This window comes from Cupressus sempervirens, chromosome 4, assembly GCF_028749045.1.
Source record: "Cupressus sempervirens isolate cs-2001-9-10 chromosome 4, ASM2874904v1, whole genome shotgun sequence".
Taxonomy (NCBI): Eukaryota; Viridiplantae; Streptophyta; class Pinopsida; order Cupressales; family Cupressaceae; genus Cupressus; species Cupressus sempervirens.
Genome location: NC_143121.1, coordinates 390,790,637 through 390,814,113, shown reverse-complemented (window position 1 = coordinate 390,814,113; position 23,477 = coordinate 390,790,637). Strand labels below are relative to the sequence as shown.

General features: G+C 34.8%; 1 protein-coding gene and 1 long non-coding RNA gene across 2 annotated transcripts; one reads left to right on the top strand and one right to left on the bottom strand.

The window, feature by feature from the left end:
• The first annotated feature begins 149 nt into the window (after positions 1-149).
• Positions 150-23,477, top strand: LOC149561690 (uncharacterized). The gene is made up of 2 exons (XM_089825238.1): positions 150-909; positions 23,305-23,477. The coding sequence occupies exon 1, from the start codon at positions 150-152 to the stop codon at positions 840-842; it is 693 nt and encodes a 230-aa protein (XP_089681364.1). The 3' UTR covers positions 843-909; positions 23,305-23,477.
• LOC149561691 (uncharacterized) lies at positions 20,917-23,217 on the bottom strand. Its single transcript, XR_016363847.1, has 2 exons — positions 22,730-23,217; positions 20,917-22,621 (listed from the first exon to the last, which is right to left on the bottom strand). It is a non-coding gene; the product is annotated as an uncharacterized LOC149561691 (long non-coding RNA).

Below are 23,477 nucleotides of genomic sequence, written 5' to 3'. Positions count from 1 at the left end.
CAGTTTTGTTTTTGCCTCGCTGCTTTTGTTTTTCCCCACCAAATTCTTCACTTTCCATTATTAGTTTTCTCCAAAACGCAGCAGGAAGCAGCAGTTGAGACGAAATCGGAAGAACGGGATCTGAAAGGGGGAATCGATTGTATGGTAGAATGGAACAACCCACCAAATGGAATCCTGTTGTGGTGTTGATTGGGGTGTGCGGAAATCATGCGCTGGGAGAAGATCTGGCATCTGATACAAGGGCACTCAATGCATTTAAGCAAAGTGTGGGGAGATTTGTTAAGTGGAATCAGAGCAGCGGTGTATGTGGTTGGCAGGGCATCTTGTATAATGGCTCCAGAGTGATTGAACTGAGGTTGCCAGCAGTGGATCTTGTGGGGCAAATCCCAGCTGGGACTCTTGGAAATCTAACGGAGTTGAGGGTGCTCACCTTGAGGTATAATGTTCTCTCTGGACCATTACCATCGGATCTGGGGCAGTGCACTCATATGAGAAATCTGTATCTGCAACACAATAAGTTATCAGGATCTATACCATCGTTCATTTCAAAATGGCCCAATTTGGTCAGGCTCAATCTGACCTCCAACAACTTCACTGGCCTGATTCCTAGCTACTTCAACAGCCTTCAGAGATTGGGGACTCTTTATCTGGAGAACAATTCCTTCAATGGTTCGTTACCCGCACTGAAGTTGCCGAATCTGCAGCAATTCAATGTGTCCTTCAATAACCTGAATGGATCCGTGCCATCCACTCTGAAAGCATTCTCCGGTGACTCTTTTCTCGGGAATAATCTATGCGGCTCTCCTCTTCCGCTCTGTCCAGGCACTAGTTATGCTTCTTGATTATACTATTTACTAGCAATCGCCTTCTTGGTGTGCTGTTAGCAATCGCCTTCTTGGTGTGCCACAGGTACGTTGAGATATATTAAAGGTACATCTATAAATTGAGTTTTCTAAGTATATTTCTTTATTACATTGTCCATTATCTAATTTAGATTTATGCAAAATATAGATAGAAGTGTGTCTACCCTAACTTGTAAAGTTGCAATTATCATTTAACAAAACTTTTGGATGGTTATCACAAAATGGATTGGCAAGGATGCATGCAGTACGGTACATAATTATGAGAAGGCAAACCTAAAGAGCTAAGCATCATAATTTCTCTTCTTCGCCATTCAATTAAATAAAAAGTTCAAAAAAATTGATAGATTGGTTTTAGGAGGTCATAATCAAAGATGATCTACTATTAATTAGACATTATTCCATTGCAATGTAGAATTTGAAGTTTGCACAAAAAAATTAGTCTTCTTTTAATAATATAATGTCCTTCCTCTAAACTACTAAGTAGATGAATTACAAAATCAGTAGATAATTGCAACTCTCAAAGTGGAATTATGGGTTGGTACAAAAACCTCCCTATAGATTCTCAACTTTATGTCGATAAATGTGAGTTGGAGGAGAGGTAAAATCACACTAAGTATTTACATGTGCTTTAGCGTATTTAAGTCAATTATAGTTAATGATGTCCAAGGCAATTGTGCCATAGAAATTTGCAAAGGTTTAAAAGTTAAACTTAATGCTACGGTTAGAGTTCTAGTTTCCCTAAATTTGCTCAATTGGCCCTAAATCCTTTCTCATTGTATTAAATTCACCATCTCTTTATTTGCATTGGTGATAAAACACTACAAATGCTCTTTCATGTTATATGGTATATGTAATGAGGACAAGGAGTAGGTACATGCAAAAAGTGAGAGGATTGAAATTGCCCTGACTAAAAAATGCACAACTATTTTAATGGAAACATTGGTCAAAGACTTTGAAAAGTATGTCTAATGGTAATAATGTGAATTTAAATTGTAGTCAATTATTGAGAAAGCATCCAAAGAAGGAAGTCAATTCGAGTTTTTCTGAAGTTATCATTGATATGGTGGATGTGGCGCATAGATGGCCTCATTCTTATAAAGATAAGGTTGGGAAATTAGGAAGTGTTTCTCACATATTATAAATAATTATTAGTAGTTAGTTCATAGGAGTATTTATCCTATACTTCTGTTCAAATGAATTTACCAACCTGCTTTCCTAATGTATTTGGCTCATAGAAATAAGCATTAGTTTATCAAGTTGATATAAAACCTTTTTTAGGCATGTGGAAGATTGTTTGCATCATCAAATAGTCTACTTGCCTATTCTATGCTTCGACATTTTGGAAAAAATAACCCATATGTCCTCAAGTTCTGTCCTTTTTTTAAAAAAATCAATTAGCATTTTTTACAACATTGAAAAGTGTGTTAATGCTAACATAAATTGTTTGTCATGTTTTCAATAAGTTTTATTTAGAATTTGTAAATAAGCATATAATTCTTTGTTGTATTTCAATTAATATTAGAATAACTTGAGCTTGCTCTACCTTCTAATCAGGACATTGGTTCTATGGTTTCAAGTTATCAAGTTCTTGGTCATTTCCTTGACCTTGCTTTGCCTTCTAGTCTATTTGCCTAGTCTATGCTTGGACATTTTGGAAGAAAGAACCCATCTGTCCTTAAGTTCTTTCCTTTTTTAAAGAATTCCAATTAGCATTTTTGACAAAATGAAAAAGTGTGTTGATGTTGACATAAATTGTTTGTCATAATTTTAATGAGTTCTATTTAGAATGTGCAAATAAGCATATAAGTCTTTGTTGTATTTCAATTAATATTAGAATAACTCAAGCTTGCTCTACCTTCTAATCAAGACATTGGTTCTATGATTTCAACTCAATCTTATGTAAACAACTTTCCTATCTCTGCAAAATCAGTTCCTCATTGATGACAATTTCCTACCTTGAAAAACTAATGACCCCTCATTTCACTATTTGAAGAAAATTTTAGTGACAATTAGGTTGCCTCTATGTAGCCTTTCCATGAACGTAGTAACATTGACCTCCTTCAAGATCTCCCACACCCTCTAGAGCTCTTTCCATTTATCCTAGGAGATAGGCTCTTTGCGACATCTTTTCCCTCACATTCTACAACTAAACCACCTCCAAGCCTTCAAAGTCTTCTCTAATTTAGCAATTCTACAACCCCAACACTTAGAGAGAGAAACATTGTACAAAATAGGGTTAATATCTTTGGTAAATAAACTTATCCCTTTCCAAAACACCCACAAAATGTGTAGATGAGAAGGGCAATAAATGTTCCAACTGGCCTCGATCATCCAATCTTATCTCGTAATCATTAACTTAGCACCCCTAAGTACCAAAGAATTCATTGCGTCGAACTTCTTCTTTTCCATTAATCTTGTCATAATAAATGTGGTCCATCACTTATGAAGGCAAGCCGACCTCCCCTTGCCACCTCATTTGTTGATTGGATCTTGTTGCTACATTAGTTAAAGAGTCAGCCACTGTGATTACTTCTCTAAATGTATGTGACACATAGAAATTTATCCCTAGAATTATGGACATCCTTTGCTTTAGACATAATATCAACAATAGTCCATGAGGGGCTAGATAATCCATTTAGACATCTCACTATATTATTTGAATCTCCCTCAATCCAAATTTTCCTAGCACCCATTTCTTTAGCTAATTGGATAGTTTTAAGGGCAGTCATAGCTTCTACATTGTGGTTGGTATAATTTCCCAAGGGGAATACCACTGCAGCAATGTAGTGGCCAAAACGGTTCCTTAACACTCTCCCACACCGATCCAGCCCAAGATTACCCTTAGTTGCCCCCAGGGATACTTTAGTGGTGAATCTCACTCACCAGGGACCCTAGATTTGGCAAAAAAAATTGCACTTTCAAGGTAGTCATATTGCCCACACATTATGAAAATGGGGTCCCATGATTCAACCAATTACCAATAATGATACAAATTTATTTTAATTTTAGTGATGTCTTCACTACTAGAATTTAATCTTTTCACACAATACATTAAATATTTTCGCCTACAATTTCCAAGGCTTGCCTTTATTGATAGTCATATTTGCCATTATGAGCTATAAATTTAAGTTAGATTAGAGTTTAAGTGTGTGTGTGTGTGTGTGTGTGTGTGTGTGTGTGTGTGTGTGTGTGTGTGTGTGTGTGTGTGTGTGTGTGTGTGTGTGTGTGTGTGTGTGTGTGTGTGTGTATGACACATGTATCTATTCCAGAGAGTTTCCTTGGAACTTTATATCCTTTCTCACTTTGTCCCAAAATAGATATTATTGTAGACACGTCTTTATTTTAGGAACTTTCTCTAAAAATTGGTTGTCCTTTGAAAAATTTGCCTAAAATGGGATTTGGGTCATTGATTAAGGATCATCCAATGGTCATAAACATAGGGTTTTTATATTTCATACGATATCATATTTACTTGGCTCATTCAAACTTCAAGTCTGATGTGGACTTATGTACCTATGGCTTATTAGCTTTCATTTTCTTCAATAATGAAAGATTCGCCAACATTTTATAGAAATAAAATTGGAAAAAAATGGCCAATAAGATCAATTTTTTTCCTACTTTAGAAAAAAAATTGCCAATAGAAAATAAAATTTTCCCTCTAAAATAATGTTGGATTCACCAAAGTTTTATAGTTTCTTACAAAGGGGTTTCTTATAGTTATTCCCACCTACCCCATTAAAGTTGGCTTTAAGCCAGTCCATATGAGGAGAGAGCCATTTACACTCTTGACTACTAATGGGTTTGGAGGATTGAGAGATAAAACCCCATCAAGGAATCTAAAAGGGGAGAGGGGAAGTTAAGAGAAATTATAGTTTTGAATTACAGCTCGTTCAATTTTGTTATTGTGCTCCTTCCAAATACCCCAAAGAATGTAAGGGAGGGTGAAAGACCATAATTTTTTAGCCTTCAAAGAAGAAGATGACAAGAGATTCCATTGAATAAAATAGTCTGAGATGGACTAGGTAATGACCCAATTGACCCCAAAACAATTGAAGAAGTACATGATTGATAGTCTCTCTATCGTTGCAGCAAAGGACACACCTGTCAAGAAGGTAATATTGTCTATTACCTAAATTATCCAGCGTGAGAATCATGTTCTGAAGAAGAATATAGAAAAAAATGTTGACTTTGGGAAGAATCCTAGAACACCTCACTTTGGCCCAACAAGGAGGAAGGTCTTGAACAACAAAAATGAGAAAACGCTAGAAGGAGTGGCAACCCAAACTAACTCATCCCTTTCTCTTTGAAAGAGGGCCATCAATTAAGAATGGTCATGAAAGAATCTAGTTGGGGGAAAAATAGCCTAAGATCCACCCAACCCTCATGGTGTCTATAGAAGAACCAAATCTCTCCTCACAACTTCTTTTTCATCTATACATATCTTTCTAGTTGCTAAGCTTCCCAATAGCCAACCAATCATCGTTTCAAAAGCGCATCTCCTCTTCACTACCAACTTTCCACTTAGTATTGATAGCAGTCGTCACTCTCGAATTAAGAATACAATTCCAAATGAAAGATCCATTTGGAACATTAAGGAGGAAAGGAAGAATTGGAGAGAGGGGAAGAAATAAAGATATTAGAAAAAAATACATCTCTCCACTCTCCAACACATTTGAAGATTGTCCAAGCTTGTTTAGCCAACAACACCTAATTGAAAGTTGTAATCCTTCTGATATCCAAACCCCCTCTCTTCGCAGGTCTACAAACTTTACCCCACACTATCCGAGGAAGCCTATTTTTATCTTCAATGCTTGATCACAGAAACCTCTTCTAAATTCTTTCAATAGCTTCTACAAACTTTGAAGGAATAGAGAAAATACTTAAAGCGTAATGATAAATATGATAGCATGTTGATGTTAATATTTTTAAAAAAAATCATCAAGATTTATCTTGGTTCTTCAAATGGGGCATTACATCTAATAAACAATCTTGCAATCCTTCCATTGTTTTATCTAATTGCAACATTAAACAACACATTGTTATTGTTTTCTCTGATTGCAACATTAAACAACACATTGTTAGTTAATAAAAAACTTGTTTCTGCTACATTTTTAACCCATTTCTTACTACCCATCTAACATTCTAATATTTTTTAACATTCTAAAAGAATCAAGTGACAACATAATGGTGCTCATAAACAAACTTGAAGAACACAGGGACAATAAGGAGGATGGCCAATCTCCCAACAGTGGGAAGGATAAGACTCCAGAGGATGGTTCGAGAAAGAGAACCGGATCCAACACAAAGAAAAAGGATATCCAGGACCCTAAGAAAGATCTTTCAAACCTAAAAGAGGTGGCTAGAAGAATGATTGAGCTAGAGATTTGGGTTGTGGATATCCTTAGAGAAATTGCTTGAGCCTCTCTCTTGGCTTTTTGGGCATGTCCTGGTTTTTTTCCTCTGCTTCCCTATTTATTTATGTTTTTTCTTGTTTTGTTGTGGAAGGTTGTTGTTTTTGTCAGTGGCTTTTATGTTGATGATACCTTAAGCGCTTTATCTATGTTTTAGTTTTACTATTGTAGGGTTTCAAGGACCCATTCAAACCTGTTTTCCTCGATAAAAAACATTCTAATTTTTTTTTTCACATTTCCAATATGATTGGAAGGTCTTTTTAAATTAGTAGAGCTTCAACTTCCCAAAAATTTGTCACGATAACTTCTCAATTCTGCATTTGTCTATCTCCTTCATCTCTTCTTCTATATAAGAAATTTTTTAAGCATTCTTAGGCCCTAGTATTACTTGTTAGGAAATCAAGGTAGAATAGAGAAAATATTTTTACAACAAACCAAACCAAATCACAATATTGCACATCAACACAAAATTTAGTCAATTTACCAATTTGACTACATCCATGAAAAAAGTGGGCTCAACTTTGTCTTTTTCTTAATTTGCACAAATACACAAAGTTGTCATCAATAGAAAAATATTAATTTGATGCAAAAAAAGAATTTAAAACTCATTGAGATGAAGAGTTAAAAGGCATAAGAATATGAAGAGTTGTAGAATTAAAAGATTATACGAATTGGACCTCATCCAAATAATTTTTAGACAACTTAATTTCCTCCCAAAAGGTAAGAGGAGTTTATCTTTTGGTGGCATTTTGATAGATTACAGAAGACTCCATCAAGAGCTTTGAAACGGGGAGCATGTGGACCAACCTGGCCCAACAAGCTAAGATAAGTCCTACATTTAAAATAAGCCCCCATGATTTTTCAATTAAAATATGGCTCCAGGAATAATTAAGGTTCGCTAAATTAAAACACATTATTACACTTTACTTTAGTGGATTTTGAAATTGTGTAAATTTATATAGTTTGTTAATTTTGAATGTATTAATCCTCTAGACACAAAACTAAATAAGAAATGGTATCGACATGGAAATGTTTATTATTACATAGAGACCATTATTTTAATTATGTAAGAAATATTTTTTTTTTTCTTTCAAAAAATTATTTATTAATTGATTATTTTATTTGTAAACTATGAAAAATATGCTAATATTTGTTTTATTGAGTTTTGCAATTTCCATGTCCATACCATTTCTTATTTAGTTTTGTGTCTAGAGGATTAAAACAAAACCCCCATGATTTTTCAATTAAAATATTGCTTCAAGATAGATAAGATAAGATAATATTATTAATGTTCAACAAAAGACCACAACAAGGGTCTATGGGACTAGAAGCTTACATCAAGAAAATAGCAGAGAAATGGAGCACCAAACGGTGACCACAAAAGAACAAGTAAAACAAACGAAGAAGAAGAAGAAAGTAGGAGGCATCATGGAAAAGACTAGGTCTTTGTCCTCGCAGGGAAAAATCCCAATAGCGATTGATCAATGCGGTTACCAAAGGCCTTGTGATGAGCTGAGTGCTACAAGAGGAGTGTTGCTAGCGAAGAGGTCCCCTGTGGGCTCATAGATCTAGAATGGCTTGTATTAGGGAGACTGTACAGATGCTTGACACCCCAAACTGGAGTTAAGGGCGAGAAGAAGGTCGTAATAAATTGTGTCTGGGCCTGACTCCTAAGAAATGGAAGTTGCAAAGTATGATCATGAAGATGCAAGGACTCACAAAGATAGAGCACAATGCAATGTTGATCGGTGTACCTAAAAAAAATTGAGAGGGATCTACAATCTCTAAACAAACAGTAAAATCTCCCTCTAATCTCATAGTATACGGGGCATCTAAAAAGAAAATGAGTCTCAAATTCTACCTTAGCTAAGGGAAAAAGTGTGCACACTCGATCCTTTCTAGCAATATGGTGATCAACCTGGATTAGGAGTTTGTGTGAGCCCACCCTAAAGGAGCCAAGGGAGATACACAGGGTGTGTGTCCAATATCTGTGTAAGTAATTAGGGCAAACAATAATCTCATGCCGCATATCTAAGAAGTGCTTGGCATAGAAAGTCATCCTCGGATGTAGTCCCCTTTACGGATCCACCTAGGTTCGTATGATATACTGCCTATAAATGTCAAGTCTGACATGCCCGTTCAACCCCTGCTGAGAGGGAAGTAGATGAGTAGAAGTGTTTAATGAGAACTGGTTCACTAAAGTCTAAAGTTCATGGAAAAATTAAGGTTCACTAAAGTCAAGCACACTATTACACTTTACCCTAATGGATTTTCAAATTGTGTGAATTTATGTTGTTTGTTAATTTGTGAATGTACTAATCCTTTGGGCACAAAACTAAATAGGAAATTAAGGTTCACTAAAGTCAAGCACAGTAATACACTTTACCCTAATGGATTTTGAAATTGTGTGAATTTATGTTGTTTGTTAATTTGTGAATGTAATAATCCTTTGGGCACAAAACTAAATAGGAAATGGTATGAACATGGAATTTTACTATTACAATTATTTTAATTATGTAAGAACTATTTTATTTTTCTTTCAAAATATTACTTATTAATTGAATTTTTTATTTGTAAACTATGAAAAATTTGTTAATATTTGTTTTATTGAATTTTGTGTTTTGTTTGTTATAAATAATTTTCATTTAACAAGTTGACTCCATTACATCTATACCTTGCTCCGACAATAATTAAGTTCCTCTACTCAAAGAATTTGAAATAATTGATTGGCCAATTTTAATTCTCATGCAAAATTAAATAAACTTAAAATATAAGACTAAATAAGAAAATCAAGCAACTAAAGGACAAATCCAACTATAGATATTAAAGAACAATTGCAAATTAAGTACTTAAAATATGTCCTTTAGTATTGGGCATGTAGATAAGATAAGATAATGATAATGATAGTAATCTCCGACAAAAGACCAACGAAGGGTATAAGGGACTGGAAGATACAACAAAGCAAAAAAGCAACCCAACGCGAGCACCAAACGATGTCCAAACAAGAATGAGCAACAAAACAAAACAAAGAGAGGAAACAAGAATGAACCAACTTTTGTTAGTAGATTATTTTAGTAGAAAACTAACAACAAATGTTTAATATTTAAAAATTCAATTTTGAATTTGTAAGTTGAAACAAGTTTTGGTTTAATATATTTGATCATTACATCTACATGTTCCTATTTCTTGATATAAAGAATATGAGAAATAATTTAATACCATAGGAAAGTTTCAGTATAGAAATTAAAATAAAATAAAAAGCTAAATACATAAAAATTTATTTTATTTTATTTTATTTTTTTATTTTTGCTCAGTAAACGACCTAAGCCTTGATAGATTTTATTAATAATTAAATAAATATACAAGTATTTCCCCATTCTGACGGGCACAAGTAGGAAAGAACGGGGAAAGAAAACCTCTTGTCTTGCCCCGGACCTCAGTCCTATATTATACAATAGTTAAAGGGGCATACCCCAGAGATTACATCAAAATATTTTTCAGATTAATACAAATATCTATCAAAGAGGAATCAGATTGGAGGGGAGATAATCACCATCTGTCTACATTCACCAACATCAACAAATGTTAAGGGTTAAATATATCTTAAAACAAAAATCAATTATAATAAGTAGCCACCAGGTCCTCTACTTAGGATGAATTACATGCTGAGATTGGAAAAAGGTTATTAATAAACCCAGTTTGTTATACAGTTAATTAGATCTTTATCATAATTAAAGGTCTATCTTAATTAATATTTTATTGTTGTTCAATTAATGTTATAATGTTAGAGATTTTGAAATAAAGATAAAAGTATAAGTGTGGAACAAGTTCTTTAATCTTTTAAAGATTTATTTCCCTACATAATTAGATGAAGGTTTTGTCACCAGTTGAAATGATAAACAAGAATCCAAGGAATGGCAAACCGAAAATCCATCTATAATGTTAGAGAGTTTTTTAAGATTTCAAAAAAAAATATTGTGTGGGTTACAATCTAAATTAACATCTCATAAGCTTAATACTTTTGTTCCATTTAAGATTTGTTCTGTATTTAAATCGGAGACACGCAGAGCAAAAGCCATCTCCACATACGAAAGGTTGTTTAGTAGCTAAATATATTTTATATTAATATATGATAGTATGTACAGTAACCACCATAACCCATTTAATTGAAAAGATACTTAAGATAAAAGTGTAAAAGAGGCATATTTGCTCGATAATCTAGCAGAAAAGACTTATCTACAAAGGCACCTTGTTTTAAAATCGGGTGATACAAGCCAAAATTTGATTTACGATAGTATTCATGTTGACCCAAGAGATTATTTAGACTTACTTTTTGAAAACCATTATAACTTTTGACGCTTCATGCAGAGAGCTAGTTGTTGATCTAGGGGGAAATTCATATGTTGACCTACTCCTACTGGTTTTGTCATAGTTTGGAAGACAGAATTCCACTTCCTCCATGTTGTTGAAATCCACATTTGGATAGATATAGGTTTCGTATGCCCTTAGATAGCCAGTTAGCCAGTCCCTTCCTTGGTCTTTGACGATACCCCTCCATCTCATCACAAAATTTATGCTCGTCTCCATACGCGGTCATTCATTGTAAAACTTGATATTATCCCTAATAACCATGCAAGGGCGTCTTGGGCTCCTTTCCAATTCCTAACTGTTGACCTCAAATTCCATGTATGCTTTTGGGAGAGGAATGCGAAGCCGAGCATCAATGTTTGCAACAGCAATTTCCAAGCCCACTAACCAGCAAGGATCAAAAATATTGTGGGTGATCCTGATAATATCCCATTCTTCAATTCCTGCCCGAGCCAAAAAACCTACCCACAGCCCAACCATGTCGTTGTTAGTCCTCCAAGAGTAGTCATAATTGAATACTCCTTCCCTTAAAGCCCGACTAACTGCTATATGGCTCATGTCATCTATGGGCCTCAAAATCATGTTCCATCGCTCTCGCCTGATTGGCCCACAGAAAGCCATTGTGTGGTTTTCATGAGCATGAAATAGACTGATATTCGAATCCATTTCTCCCAACCTACTTCGTTGCCTGGTTTACAGCTAAACTCAAATGTTGAGAGAATGTATTGTGAAAACCCCTAAAATAGCTGATGAAGGATGAGTCGAAATTTCTAGATGCCTAATAACAGGAAGGCATGCGAATGATTAATACAACTCCTCTCAAGATCATTATATCGAAAAGATTACTCGAAAAAGTGAGGGATTTCCCGTAAATAGGTACTTCGTCTAATGCGTATGAGATCTTACTAAATATTGAAGTTGGAAATAGTATGATTAGTCCCTTTATGTTGTGCGGATTTTTAATGATTGAAAGTTAAGGAATTAATACCATCAGTTCCTAGATTTGCTAATGTATCGGCCTCTCTATTGCCTTCTCTGAATATGTGAGTGAATCTTATATCTTCAAATGTCGAAAGAGACTTTATAATAGTTTAGAGTTTAGCACCCAGTTTGGTGTGCCTCCTTTTCGAAGTGCATTAATAATGATTTGGGAGTCCCCTTCAATTATAAGTTTTTTAATATTTGATTTGATACATAGATTAATTCCTTCTTCTACTACTTCCAGTTCAGCCATATTATTGGAAACTATTCCTAATGATTTTGATCTTTTAATAATCCAATTACCTTATTCATCTCTAATGATACATCCTATTCCCGCTTTCCCAAGATTTCCTCTTGATGCCCCGTCAAAATTCAGTTTCTTCCACCCAGATGGGGGAGGCTCCCATTTGCAGGAAAGTCTAGCAAGGTCATTCTTCTTTTTATAAGTTAATGGGGGATTTATTAATAGTGGCCATAGCTTTTTAATTTCTGCATCCTAGTCAGAGAAGGATCCCTCTTCTCTAGATCTCTTTCTGAGATCACTATTCATAACTTCCGAAATTGCTACTTCTATTTTTGAAAATAGAGCTGTTTCTGAGAGATATTGTTCTGAGAAAATTTGGCGATTATGTTCTTTCCAAATTTCCCACATGACTATTGCCGGTGATATATTCCAGAGTTTTCCATATATTTTCTTAGGATCCTCTTTTGGCCATCCCATCAAATGACCTTCCCAATGTCCTGCTAATGGGGAAGACCAATTGAGTTTCCTTTATATCCATCTCCAACATTCCTGAGAGAATTTGCATGAGAATAGGAGGTGATCTATGTTTTCTTCTTCTTTTTTACAAAGGGGACATCTAGATGGTCCTTCAAAACCCACTTTCCTAATCCTATCCTTTGTTAATATTTTCTTTTGTATAGCTGCCCAAAGAAACATTCCTACTTTAGGAAGATTTGTTGGATCCCAACATAGGTTCAAAGGTAGGGTGTTGACATCCCATTGCTGTGAATTGGTTTTTATCCTATATCCGTCTCTAACTTTATAGATTCCATCCTTTGATGCTGCCCAGATAAGTTTATCCTCCTTGTCTTTACATGCAACGATTCGATTTTTTAGTAATAGTTCCAATTTTTTCTTGTCTTTTGGATTGATGTCGGTTTCTGAAATTGATTTCCATTTCCATACGTTTCCCCAGTTTGATTCAAATTCCTCTAGGTAGTCTTTGACTTTAACACCCCATAGGGTTTTTAGTTGTAATAAAGTTTCAGGGGAGAAGTTTGAACTAATCAAAGGAGGATTTCCATTCCAAGAATCTTCCCAAAACAAAGCTTCCTTTCCATTCCCTATATCCCATGTTAGATATTTAGAAATCAAACTACGATTATTCAGTAGAAAGTTCCAATCGGCCGATCCTTTGGGAGGAGTATTAATTCTAAAGAGTGAGGTTTTATCTGAAGGGTTGAGATATTTATTGTATAAATTTTTTGCCCATTTCCTGTCGCTTTCTTGATAGAGTCTCCAGACTTGTTTTGCTCCTAATGCTTCGTTCTGCCATTCGAGGTTTTTGACACCTAATCCTCCATATGCTTTTGGTCTACAAATATTTTTCCAACTGACTAATGCTGCTTTGTTCTTGTCTTCTAGTCCTTTCCAGAAGAAGTTTCAAAGTTCACTTTCTAGTTTAGCATTGATTTGTTTTGTAAGATAAGAACATGATAAGTGATAAGAAGGGATGGTTGTCAATATTGCCTTAATTTTAGTTGCTTTCCCAGCCTTGGTTAACCATCTACCTTTCCAAGATTCAGTTTGGTGGTCAATCTTACTAATTATATGCTCCCATCCCGGATTACTTTGCTTGTTTTTATCCAAGTAAATTCCCAAGTATCTGAATGGGAATTTGCCTTTTTTAAATCCTAGTTTTTGACAGATTAGATTTTCCACTTCAATTTCACTATTTAAAAAGAAATTTTTTGATTTTTCGGCATTTATCATTTGCCCAGATGCCTTTGAGTAAGTATTCAAGATGTGTTGCATCTCATCCGCCTCTTCCAATGTGCTCATTCCGGCAAGGATTGTGTCATCCACAAATTGTTGATGGGTAGTATTTTCAGCTCCTTTAGTGACTTTAACCCCGATAATTTTTCTTTCTCCTTGCACTACTTTAATAGCCCTTCCAAATGCTTCTGCCATTATGATAAATAGGAAAGGAGAAATGGGATCTCCTTGTCTGATGCCTCTTGAAATATTAAAGAAACCTTCCGAGGTACCGTCGATAAGGATAGAGATTTTGGGGGTTGATAAGCATTGATAAATAATGTTGATCCATTGTTTGGAGAAGCCAAAGGTTTCTAAAGTTTTGCATAGACATCTCCAATCTACCTTATCGTATGCTTTCTAAATGTCAAGTTTGAGTAGCATACAAGCTTCTTTATTTTTTAATAGAGAGTGGATAGTTTCCTGAATGATTGATATGCCATCTAGTATGGATTTGCCTAGAACAAATCTAGTTTGTTCTTCCAAGATAAGTTTGGGCAAGAATTGTTTAAGACGATTCGCTAGAATTTTTGAAAACACTTTGTAGATGGTGTTGCATAATGCAATAGGCCTAAAATCTCTCGGTGCAATACTTACTTGCTTTTTAGGTATAAGGATTAAGAATGTGTGATTGATTTCAGTTAATATGGAGCCTCCTTTATGAGTTGCTTCTAATGCTTTCCATAAATCCTCTCCTAAGATATCCCAACATTTTTGAAAGAAGAAGGCTTGAAAGCCATCGGGGCCCGGGGATTTGTCTGGGTTCATACTAAAGAGTGTGGTCTTGACCTCTAAAAGGGAGATAGGTTCATTAAGGAATTTATTATCTGCCTCTAAGATCAGCTTAGGAATATGTTTCAGCATTTCCTCTTGATCACATTTGTTGGAGGATTCAAAGTCATTGAGTGTATTATGGAAGTATTCAGTAAATATTTCTGCTATTTCTACTGGATTTTCAGTTTGCCTTCCCTCTAGATTCCTAATTTTGCCTAATTTTGGTTATATTGATATAATTCCTATTGTTAATGGTGCTGTTGTGAAAAAAATTTGTATTACGATCTCCTTCTAGGAACCATTTTTCTCTAGATTTCTGCCTCCAGAATGTTTCTTCTTTTGCTAGAATTTCTTCATGTTTTAAAAGATATTCTTTTTCTAATTGATATGATTCATTATTCATTCCTTTCGTAATAATTTCTTTATTTAATTTACTCATTTTATGTTCAATGCCTAATTTTTCTTTAAATATATTTTTGAAATGTTGATTGTTCCAATTCAGAATCTTATGTTTTAAGCTTTTGAGCTTAGAGACCAGGAAAAACATTTTAGATCCTTCATACTAATCCTCCTTCCACCAATTTTTGATTTGCTCCATGAAGCTTTTGTCTAAAAACCATATTTTCTCACATTTGAAAGGATTTCTACTAGGTTTACTTTGTTCCTTGATTTTCATTATTACTGGAAAATGATTTGACCCTGCCATAGGTAATATTTCTGATGTTATCATATTGTCCATATTTAATTCACCTTTTAGAAGAAATCTCTCTAATCTTTCGGCAATATAACAGAATCCTTTCCTACAGTTATTCCAAGTATAAATTTCATTCTTGGTTTTGATGTCCAAGAGAGAGTCCCTTTGGATCCAACTTTTAAATCCTTCCATGGCTTTATTTGTTTGGCTCATCCCTCCTTGTTTTTCCTCCTTACTTGAGATTGCATTGAAATCTCCACCTATAATGGCTCTTTCCTTTGGCATTGAACTGAGGAAAGAATTGATCTCATTCCAGACTATCTGTTTATCATCTGTAGAGGTCAGTTCATATACATTAATAATTACCGTTTGCAGGTTTGATTTTGTGCTAATAGCTCTCATTCCCATCCAGTTTGCTTGAAGAGAGAGTAGTTCCATATTAGCTTGTCGAGGGTTCCAAATTATTCCTATTCCTCTAGAAGCTCCTTGAGACTGCTGGAATACTGATGAACATTTTCCCAATTTCCAACTCATTTTTAATCCTTCTTCTTTGCTGAGTTTAGTTTCTTGTATTAGTAAGATGTTTGAGTCAAAAAGGTTGAGGTTACGCTTTAATAAGCACTTTTTGCTAGGGGCATTCAGGCCCCTAGCATTCCAAGTTGTTATCTTCATTGCTCCTTGGGAAGGAACTTCCCCTTCCCATTGTTCAGTATGTCAGAGATCTTTGTTTGGTGCTTGACCTGCCCTGCTACCTCTCTAAGTTCTTTAAGTGATTTCGTTCCTCATTTCTGCTTAGATTTCCCACAATTTGGCATTTTCAATCCTTCTTGATTCATTGCAATACCTAATTTGTCAATATTTTGTTCATCCCATACCTTCTCTGCTATTAAAGAAACCTCCCCTTCCTATACATCCTCTGATATTATTTCTATGATTAATTGCTTACTAATTTGTTGATCCTTTCCTGTTTCTGTTTGGGTGCCCTTTAATTCCTCATTCTCATTGTGGCCATCTATATTGATGGGACCCTGTCGTTCTTCGTTTTCCCACAAGGATTCTATATCTTCTGAACTTGGATTTACTTTTGTGACTGAACCATTATCCTCCCTATCTGAAGCAAACATATCTTTCCCATTACTAGGGGTTTTCCAAAATTTATACCTCTTTCCTTTTCCTTTCTTTTTGATGGTTATATTGCTCCACTATGTTGAGTCTGCTGGCGGAATGTTCACTTCTTGCGTACTTTCATTGTTTGGATTAACCATTTCTTGCCGCGTTTCTAAAACTTGTTCCATTCTGCTTTCTGTCCTTTGCTCTTTTATTTTAAGTTCATTCGATCCAATGTGAATCGATTATGTCTTTCTCTTTGTTCCTAGCATCTGATTTGCCCTTGTTTCTAATATGCCTTCCAGTCCGAAGGCTTGAATCTCTTTTCCTTTATGAATCTTATGTGGCTCTTCTGCTAATAGACTCTGGTCAATTAGGTCGCTCTATATCAGTAGGATTTCATGGTAAAGCTGATTTAATTTAACTATATTTGATTCCATTTCTTCAATATTCTCTTTTTCTTTCTGACAATCCTTGCAATTCTTGATTTTGTTGAGTGAGTGTTGGTAACTGATCTGCTCTTCTACTTGTCTCCCTTGATTTATCCCCCTTTTCTTCATTTGTTACTACTGTCATCTTACTATCCAGGGGCCTTAGTTCTGAAGATTTTCCTCTTTCTTGTGAGGCTAGATTCGTTGCAATATCTACTTCCTTGCTTTTTGCCTTCTTGCTTGTATTTCTTTTAGTTTTCAATTGTTCTTTAATGTTATTGATAGTTTGAGATTTGGCAAAGTTAACATCTAAAATTTTATGAATTTCTCCTATGTATTCTTTAAATGTTAATTTATATATGGAACGATTTGTGATAATCTTTCTATTTATAGGTTGATTTTGATCAGATTTAACCAAAACCCTAATACTATTTTCTTTATTAGGGTTATCTTCAAATCCAATTAAATTTCCTAATGAATTGCCAATTTTTTTAATGGTGGTTTTTTCCATTAATTTTGAAGGGATTTCTTTGCATTCCATCCATTTAATCGCTTCCACACTTTCAATGTGATTTTTATTGAAGTTAGGTTGCCATTTTAGAATTTTAATATGGTGGCCTTTGTAAAATAGTCTATCAAATTTCAGAATTTCTTCCTTATCCTGTTTAGTTCTACATAAAATAAACCAAAATTTATCTGCAAAAGTGTTAAGGGTACTTACCTTGTTGCCCCATATCATGGTAATGATGCGCACCAGCCTGGATCCCTTCCTTGACGGACCATTCCAATATATATAGATGCCTTTATCTTCGTAATCCTTCCATCTTTTTTCATTATAAGGATTGCTTATAATAATTTCTTCCTCAATGGTTTGCGGCTCAGTGTAATTTAGTTTAGGACCAGCTTGAATCCTTTCTTTATGCGTTGATTGATCTCTTTTTCGGTGCGGAGGTATATATACCGATTTCCTTCTGTCTGTATTGATGATTTGCTTATCTTTCTCATTGGGTTGCTTCCATGGAGCCTTCCAATTAATGTGACAATTTCCCGTTTGTTTCCCAATAGGGATTGCATTAGCTTTTGATATCCTATGGGGCTGTTTTGGGAGCTCTACCTGGTGTGGATTCTCCTTTGATTTTGAGCTAGGGTTAGATTCGAATTTTGCCACAGAATTGATTTGATGGAGGTATGATTTTTCCTTTGGATTTTTTCCTTTCCTGATATCTATCTTTGCTGAAAACGGGTCTGGTTTTTCCGACTCTGCATTGTTTGGCAACCATCTTTTGTTTGTTGAGATTGATTTTCACAAATTTTCGAGATTCGACTGGAATGGAGCTGCACAAATGTTTTGAAGCTATTATTGATTGCCTTGCTGGTTACTCTTTTCCCTGTTTTTGATTGCAAAAGGACATCGAATTGATTATTGGTTGCCAAAGAGGGTTATAACGAAGTCTTCTGCTGGTGTACGATCGATTTTGTGAAGAGGCAACTGAGTTTGGAATATGAATTCACATTTTTCGTCATAATGTCAAAGCAATTCAATTGTTTTTTTTACTAAATACATAAAATTGAGTATCTATATATGTGTATTATTTTCTAAATTCACCAATATACCATATTTTTTACCCATCCTTTGAATGGTGCAATTGGATAAATTAGAATACAAAATGGCTATGGTGGTGCCCATAAAGAATTAAGAATAAAAGAATGCCATATATATAGTGAAATAGGCAAAACATATTTACAAGACATACCAACACTAATTCCAACTAAGATGTCATCAATGATTGCAAACATATCCTATTGAATGTCCATACAAACCTATAGAGAAAGCCCTTACAATATAAAAGACATACAAATAAGTTATCCAAAACATTGCGTAATGCACCCCAAAATTTACCTTATACAAGCTTAACACTTTCTATAAGAAAAGTCATAAAAATTTATGGCTTTAAAATATTTTTAGAATATTAACCTGTCAAGATTTTTGAACACACCCCAAAAGTTAACTAATGCATATGTTTAAAAAAAAATTATTAGAAAAGACATAATGTTTCATGGCTTTAAAATATTTTTGACTATTGATTGTTTCAAGATTTTTGGAATACACTCCACAATTTGGCTAATACATATGGAAAGGTTATAATGTTTATGACTTTACAATATTTTTCAATATTAACAGTTTTAAAATTTCTACAATAAAAGATAAACATTTTAGATTGTATTATATTCTATGATAGATTACTGAAAAGTCGATAAATTCCAAATAGATTGCAACAATTCTCCTTGAACACAAAAGAAAGACAAAATGAAATTAAAAATTAGTATTAAAATGCTATTAAGATTATATTTTAAACACTTTATAAATATAATAGAAATAAAATTTATATAAATCTTTCTCATCCACCACAAGAACAAAAAGAGGATAAATCACTTCTGCTATAAAACCAGGAAAAGAAATCACTACTGTAGATTACTTGTAGAACCACCTGATAAAAAATACAAATCAACATCATTAAACTATAAGATCTCTACCCACCAGCAAAACCAAATCACTTTGTAAAACTTGCCAAGCAACATATTACTTACAAGTACAATAAAAATCTCAAAATTACAGACATTAATGTTTCAATATGTATACAAAAGTTTTATTAACCTTCATATTTTTCCCCTTTTAACTTTATAAATCATCTAACTATTTGAAAATTTCACGTTGAACTAGTTATAACTCTTTTCTCTCTGAAGTTTATGAAGTTTGGTTAAGATAAAGAATTAATATGTTCACAAAAATAAATGGATTTATAAACCCGTGGCTTTTTTGAAAAAAGATAAACATGATGTAGAGAGATATTTGCACATTGATTGATAATTGGGTAGTGTTATGTACCTCTTTATCAAGCACTCTGTTTGCATACACAGATGTTTCTGCCTCTGTTCACATACTTCAGAGTATTCTGCTGTCTGCATTTTGTAAGCTTTAACATAATGACTGAATTCTGTGCATCTATGAAATAATTTAATGAATGTGGTGGTGATCTAGACTATGGTAGGCTATTGTAGAAACACTAAGTCATTCTGTATTTGAATGCTATTGGGTGAAAATCCTCATTTAGTAAATGTTTGAGCCCTATGTTATAGTACCAAATCGTGTCCGAGTTTGGGAACTATGATAGAGACATTGGGGTTATTGGTTTCATTGTGTTATAGAATTCCCCACCCTTTACTAATATATTCAAGTTTTCGACTTTTGAGGAGATCCTATTCATAAGGAAATTTCTTCAGATATGAAAACTCATACATACAGTATGTCAAGGCGAGGCAATCCACCATCATCTATTTCTGGCAACAACCTTAATAATTTGAACCAACCCATTCGAAAATGGCATTAGTGTGGGAATCCTTGGGGCTTTCTGAACCATTTTGGCAAGGTTTTGCAAGACATTGCTCTTTAACTTCAACTGTGTTGAGTTGGACATCATTCAAAATGCAGGATATTAAGCTAAGTCACTGATTTATGTATGTATGTATATATGTATGCAGCAGAGAATAAGTTCATGCACCACTATGCTAATAGTAAAGCAACATAGCAAAATAAATCACTATATATACATATATATTAATGTTTTACTTTAAATAGCATACGTTTTCTCTTTTTAACCTTTTTGTGGTCTATTTAAGGTTTGGAGGGTTGGATTGATTAAGATAGACCAAAAAAAACACTTTAACAAAGTGAAAAAAAAAGTTCATTTTTTGGGGTAAAATTCAGTCTGAATCCTATTGCAGATCTGAAAATTTGTCATAAAAACAACAAAAGTTGTGTCGGGTTCATCTAATAGAATTTGGGTAGACTTTTGCAACAATATGATGAGAACCAAACTTTTGCAAGAACGTGACCAGACTTTAAGACTTGCCAGGGAAGAATTTGGTAACATAGATATTAAGCACAATGGCAATTTCACAAGTGCAAGACAAATAAAGATTAAGGAATTCAAGATTCTTCAGAGCTAACATTTTCTCCAAGAAAAGTGGAAGATTGCATACATCAGCATAATCGGCATTGGATATTGTCAAGGCAAGGATCCCATCTTTTATGATTTTCATTTAAGCCTTGTGATGGATATCAGTGCTCACTTCGTGTAGGCTAGTTAAATTGACATAATGTTCTTAAAATCCATTCCCCTCAACAACAGATACTTTGATCAAGTTGACAAAATGTTATAGAATTAAGGATTCATTCTCTTCAAAATAATTTCTGATCAAATTGATAAAATGCTTTAGATTTAAGAACAGATAATTTTATCCAGTTGACAACATGTTCCACATTTAAGAATTCATTCCCTTCAACAAATATTTTGAAGTAGGAATCTTATCTCAGTACTGATTAAGATACAACCTCTGATAAAGACACAACCTTTGATATTCCCTTAGGCATCCGTCCTCAAATTCACATATATTCAGATGTTCTGGACAATTAAGTTCACCAATCCATTCAGACAACTTCTCTAAATTCTTACACCCAGAAATGTCAATGAAGCGAAGATTTGTTAACTATTAAAAATTTTGGTACCTGGATAAATTGTGTCCCCTTAAATTCAAAACTCTGAGGAGCTTTAAATTTCCAATGTGAGCAGGCAATGATCAGATGCAAATGAGACTCAATCAAGAATGCACAGCGCTCTTGCCTGCCAAACCAGATTGCTGGAATGTTTTGAATGCCTCTATTTTGTGAGAATGATAAGAGTCCGGAGACATGATGCAAAATATGCCTTGTAACTCAACATCAACAATGCTTTTCTTAACCAACAAAATCCGAAGGTACCTGCTTCTCATTTGCTCACTCCATATTACAATGGCACTTTCTTTTGATATACTAATGGCCAAATCAAGTAAAATTGATTATAAACACCACTTGCCTTCTGAGCAAGTGGTTGTGAAGATGACACGTATAACTTCATCCAATGTCTAGCCGGTCCTCTCCTTAAGGAATGAACGGTAGGCTTACGAGATTTTTACAGTCTATTTTCTCATCCTCGGGAAAGAAGGAGATGCAAAACAAAATTTAAGATGAGTAGGGAGGGAATCATAACTCAGTTTGAAGATCTACATACTTGGGCTCTCGGTATAAGATGATGCCGCTCTCAGCTGTCCCAATTTGAAATCCCTCTCCTCTCACAATCACTTTGCCACCATAGACACTGCCACCGTTATAATAAACTATTTCAATTTTGAAAAGCCCATTTCAATTTCTCGAGCAATCGCTTCAAGTTGATGTGGCAATCAGTTTTGCTGGCAGTCCCAGAAGGCAAAAGTACAAAACAAGTTCCAGCTTTCTTCTTATGACAAATATTGCATTTGATAAACATGAACACTCCGTCTCTACATACCTCTGTCTCATTATGTGTCATTTCCATCTGGAAAGCCGAATGCAAAGACCCTCTCTAATTGCCATTATGTGCCATTATCTTCTCTACTAGCCCTCCACAGATCATCCAACACAATGAAAGAGCCTGTGTCTTCAAGGTGGTCATGAATCAACTCTGCTGCTTGCACCTCATCTGCCCTTCCCTCTTTAATGATCCCATTCAAAACCATTTTCGAGGTTAAAGCATCTTGGAACTTTACAAGAGAATAAATCTAAGAATCAGAAAAGCCGGTTGATTTCTCAAACCTGTCATGCCTTCTCTTGTAGACATGTTGCAAGGTAAACATTTTCCCTGTACCCCCCATTCCAACGCCAACAGTGAAGGAAACGGCGTGGTCATCCATAAGGCGAATGACATATTCAGACTTGGGCTCAATATGCCCTGGTTGTGAATCACTCTCAATTAGGCTTATCATCCCCCACTTTACATTTTGCGCTCTACCCATGAAACCCTTATCTGAATGAATCAGATCGCCAACAAGCTTCAGCTCCTCTTCATATTCCATAGTCGATCTGATTCTATATCTCACCCCTTTAATCCGACAACCCATTTCATAATGATGGAATAATTGAGAACAACTAAAAGCACACACAAAACAGGATCTAGGGTTTCCATTATAAGCATCTTGAGATTCAATACCACATCCGTCCAGTACGCCCTCTGCATCAAAATCATTCTCCTCAACATTCAGCGCCCAGCTTTCCACGGATCCATCGTGTACACTTCACAGATCTGATTCTCTGAGATTAATTTCATTTTTTCCCGAAATTCTTCATCATCCATTCAAAAGTTTAAGACAGATGAAACTTCCTCATGTAGCTGTTGTGTCATCAACAAGATCAATCATAGCAGATGCCATGTCTCAAATGTTAGATAACAACTAAAAAACCGCTCGGACATTGATCATTTAAGCCCCAAAAAGCATGCCTGAACTGCAATGGATATGAATGTGCGTATTGCGAGTGGAAGGGTATAAAATTTAATCAGTCCTCTTATAATTTGTTGTAAATTAATCAACCGGATTAAGAAAGCGGTGCATCGCCCCTCATGAAGATCGCTTTTCTGAAAGTTATTTTATGCTTTCTGTCCGTATCCGTGCTTTATTGCATAATGCTTTGTGCTTTTATGTCACGGGCATCTTGACTGGTTGCCCCTTCCGTTTTTATTTGTCAAAGATTCCTAATCTATGCGGGTCTCCCCTTCCGCTATGGCAGGCACCACGGGAAGAGATTCGATGGGGAAGACGAGCCACAAGTTGGCCATACAGGCAATGCCGCGGATCGTTACTTTTCTTTTTAAATTACCGTCCCCAAAAAAATTTGGTATTTGCATGTAAATATGTCAAAACAAATCACCATGAATACTAATAGTCTTTCAATTTTTCCAA

What these genes read in the sequence shown, in the direction of transcription:
- LOC149561690 (XM_089825238.1), top strand. Translation starts at nt 150, where the DNA reads ATGGAACAACCCACCAAATGGAATCCTGTTGTGGTGTTGATTGGGGTG.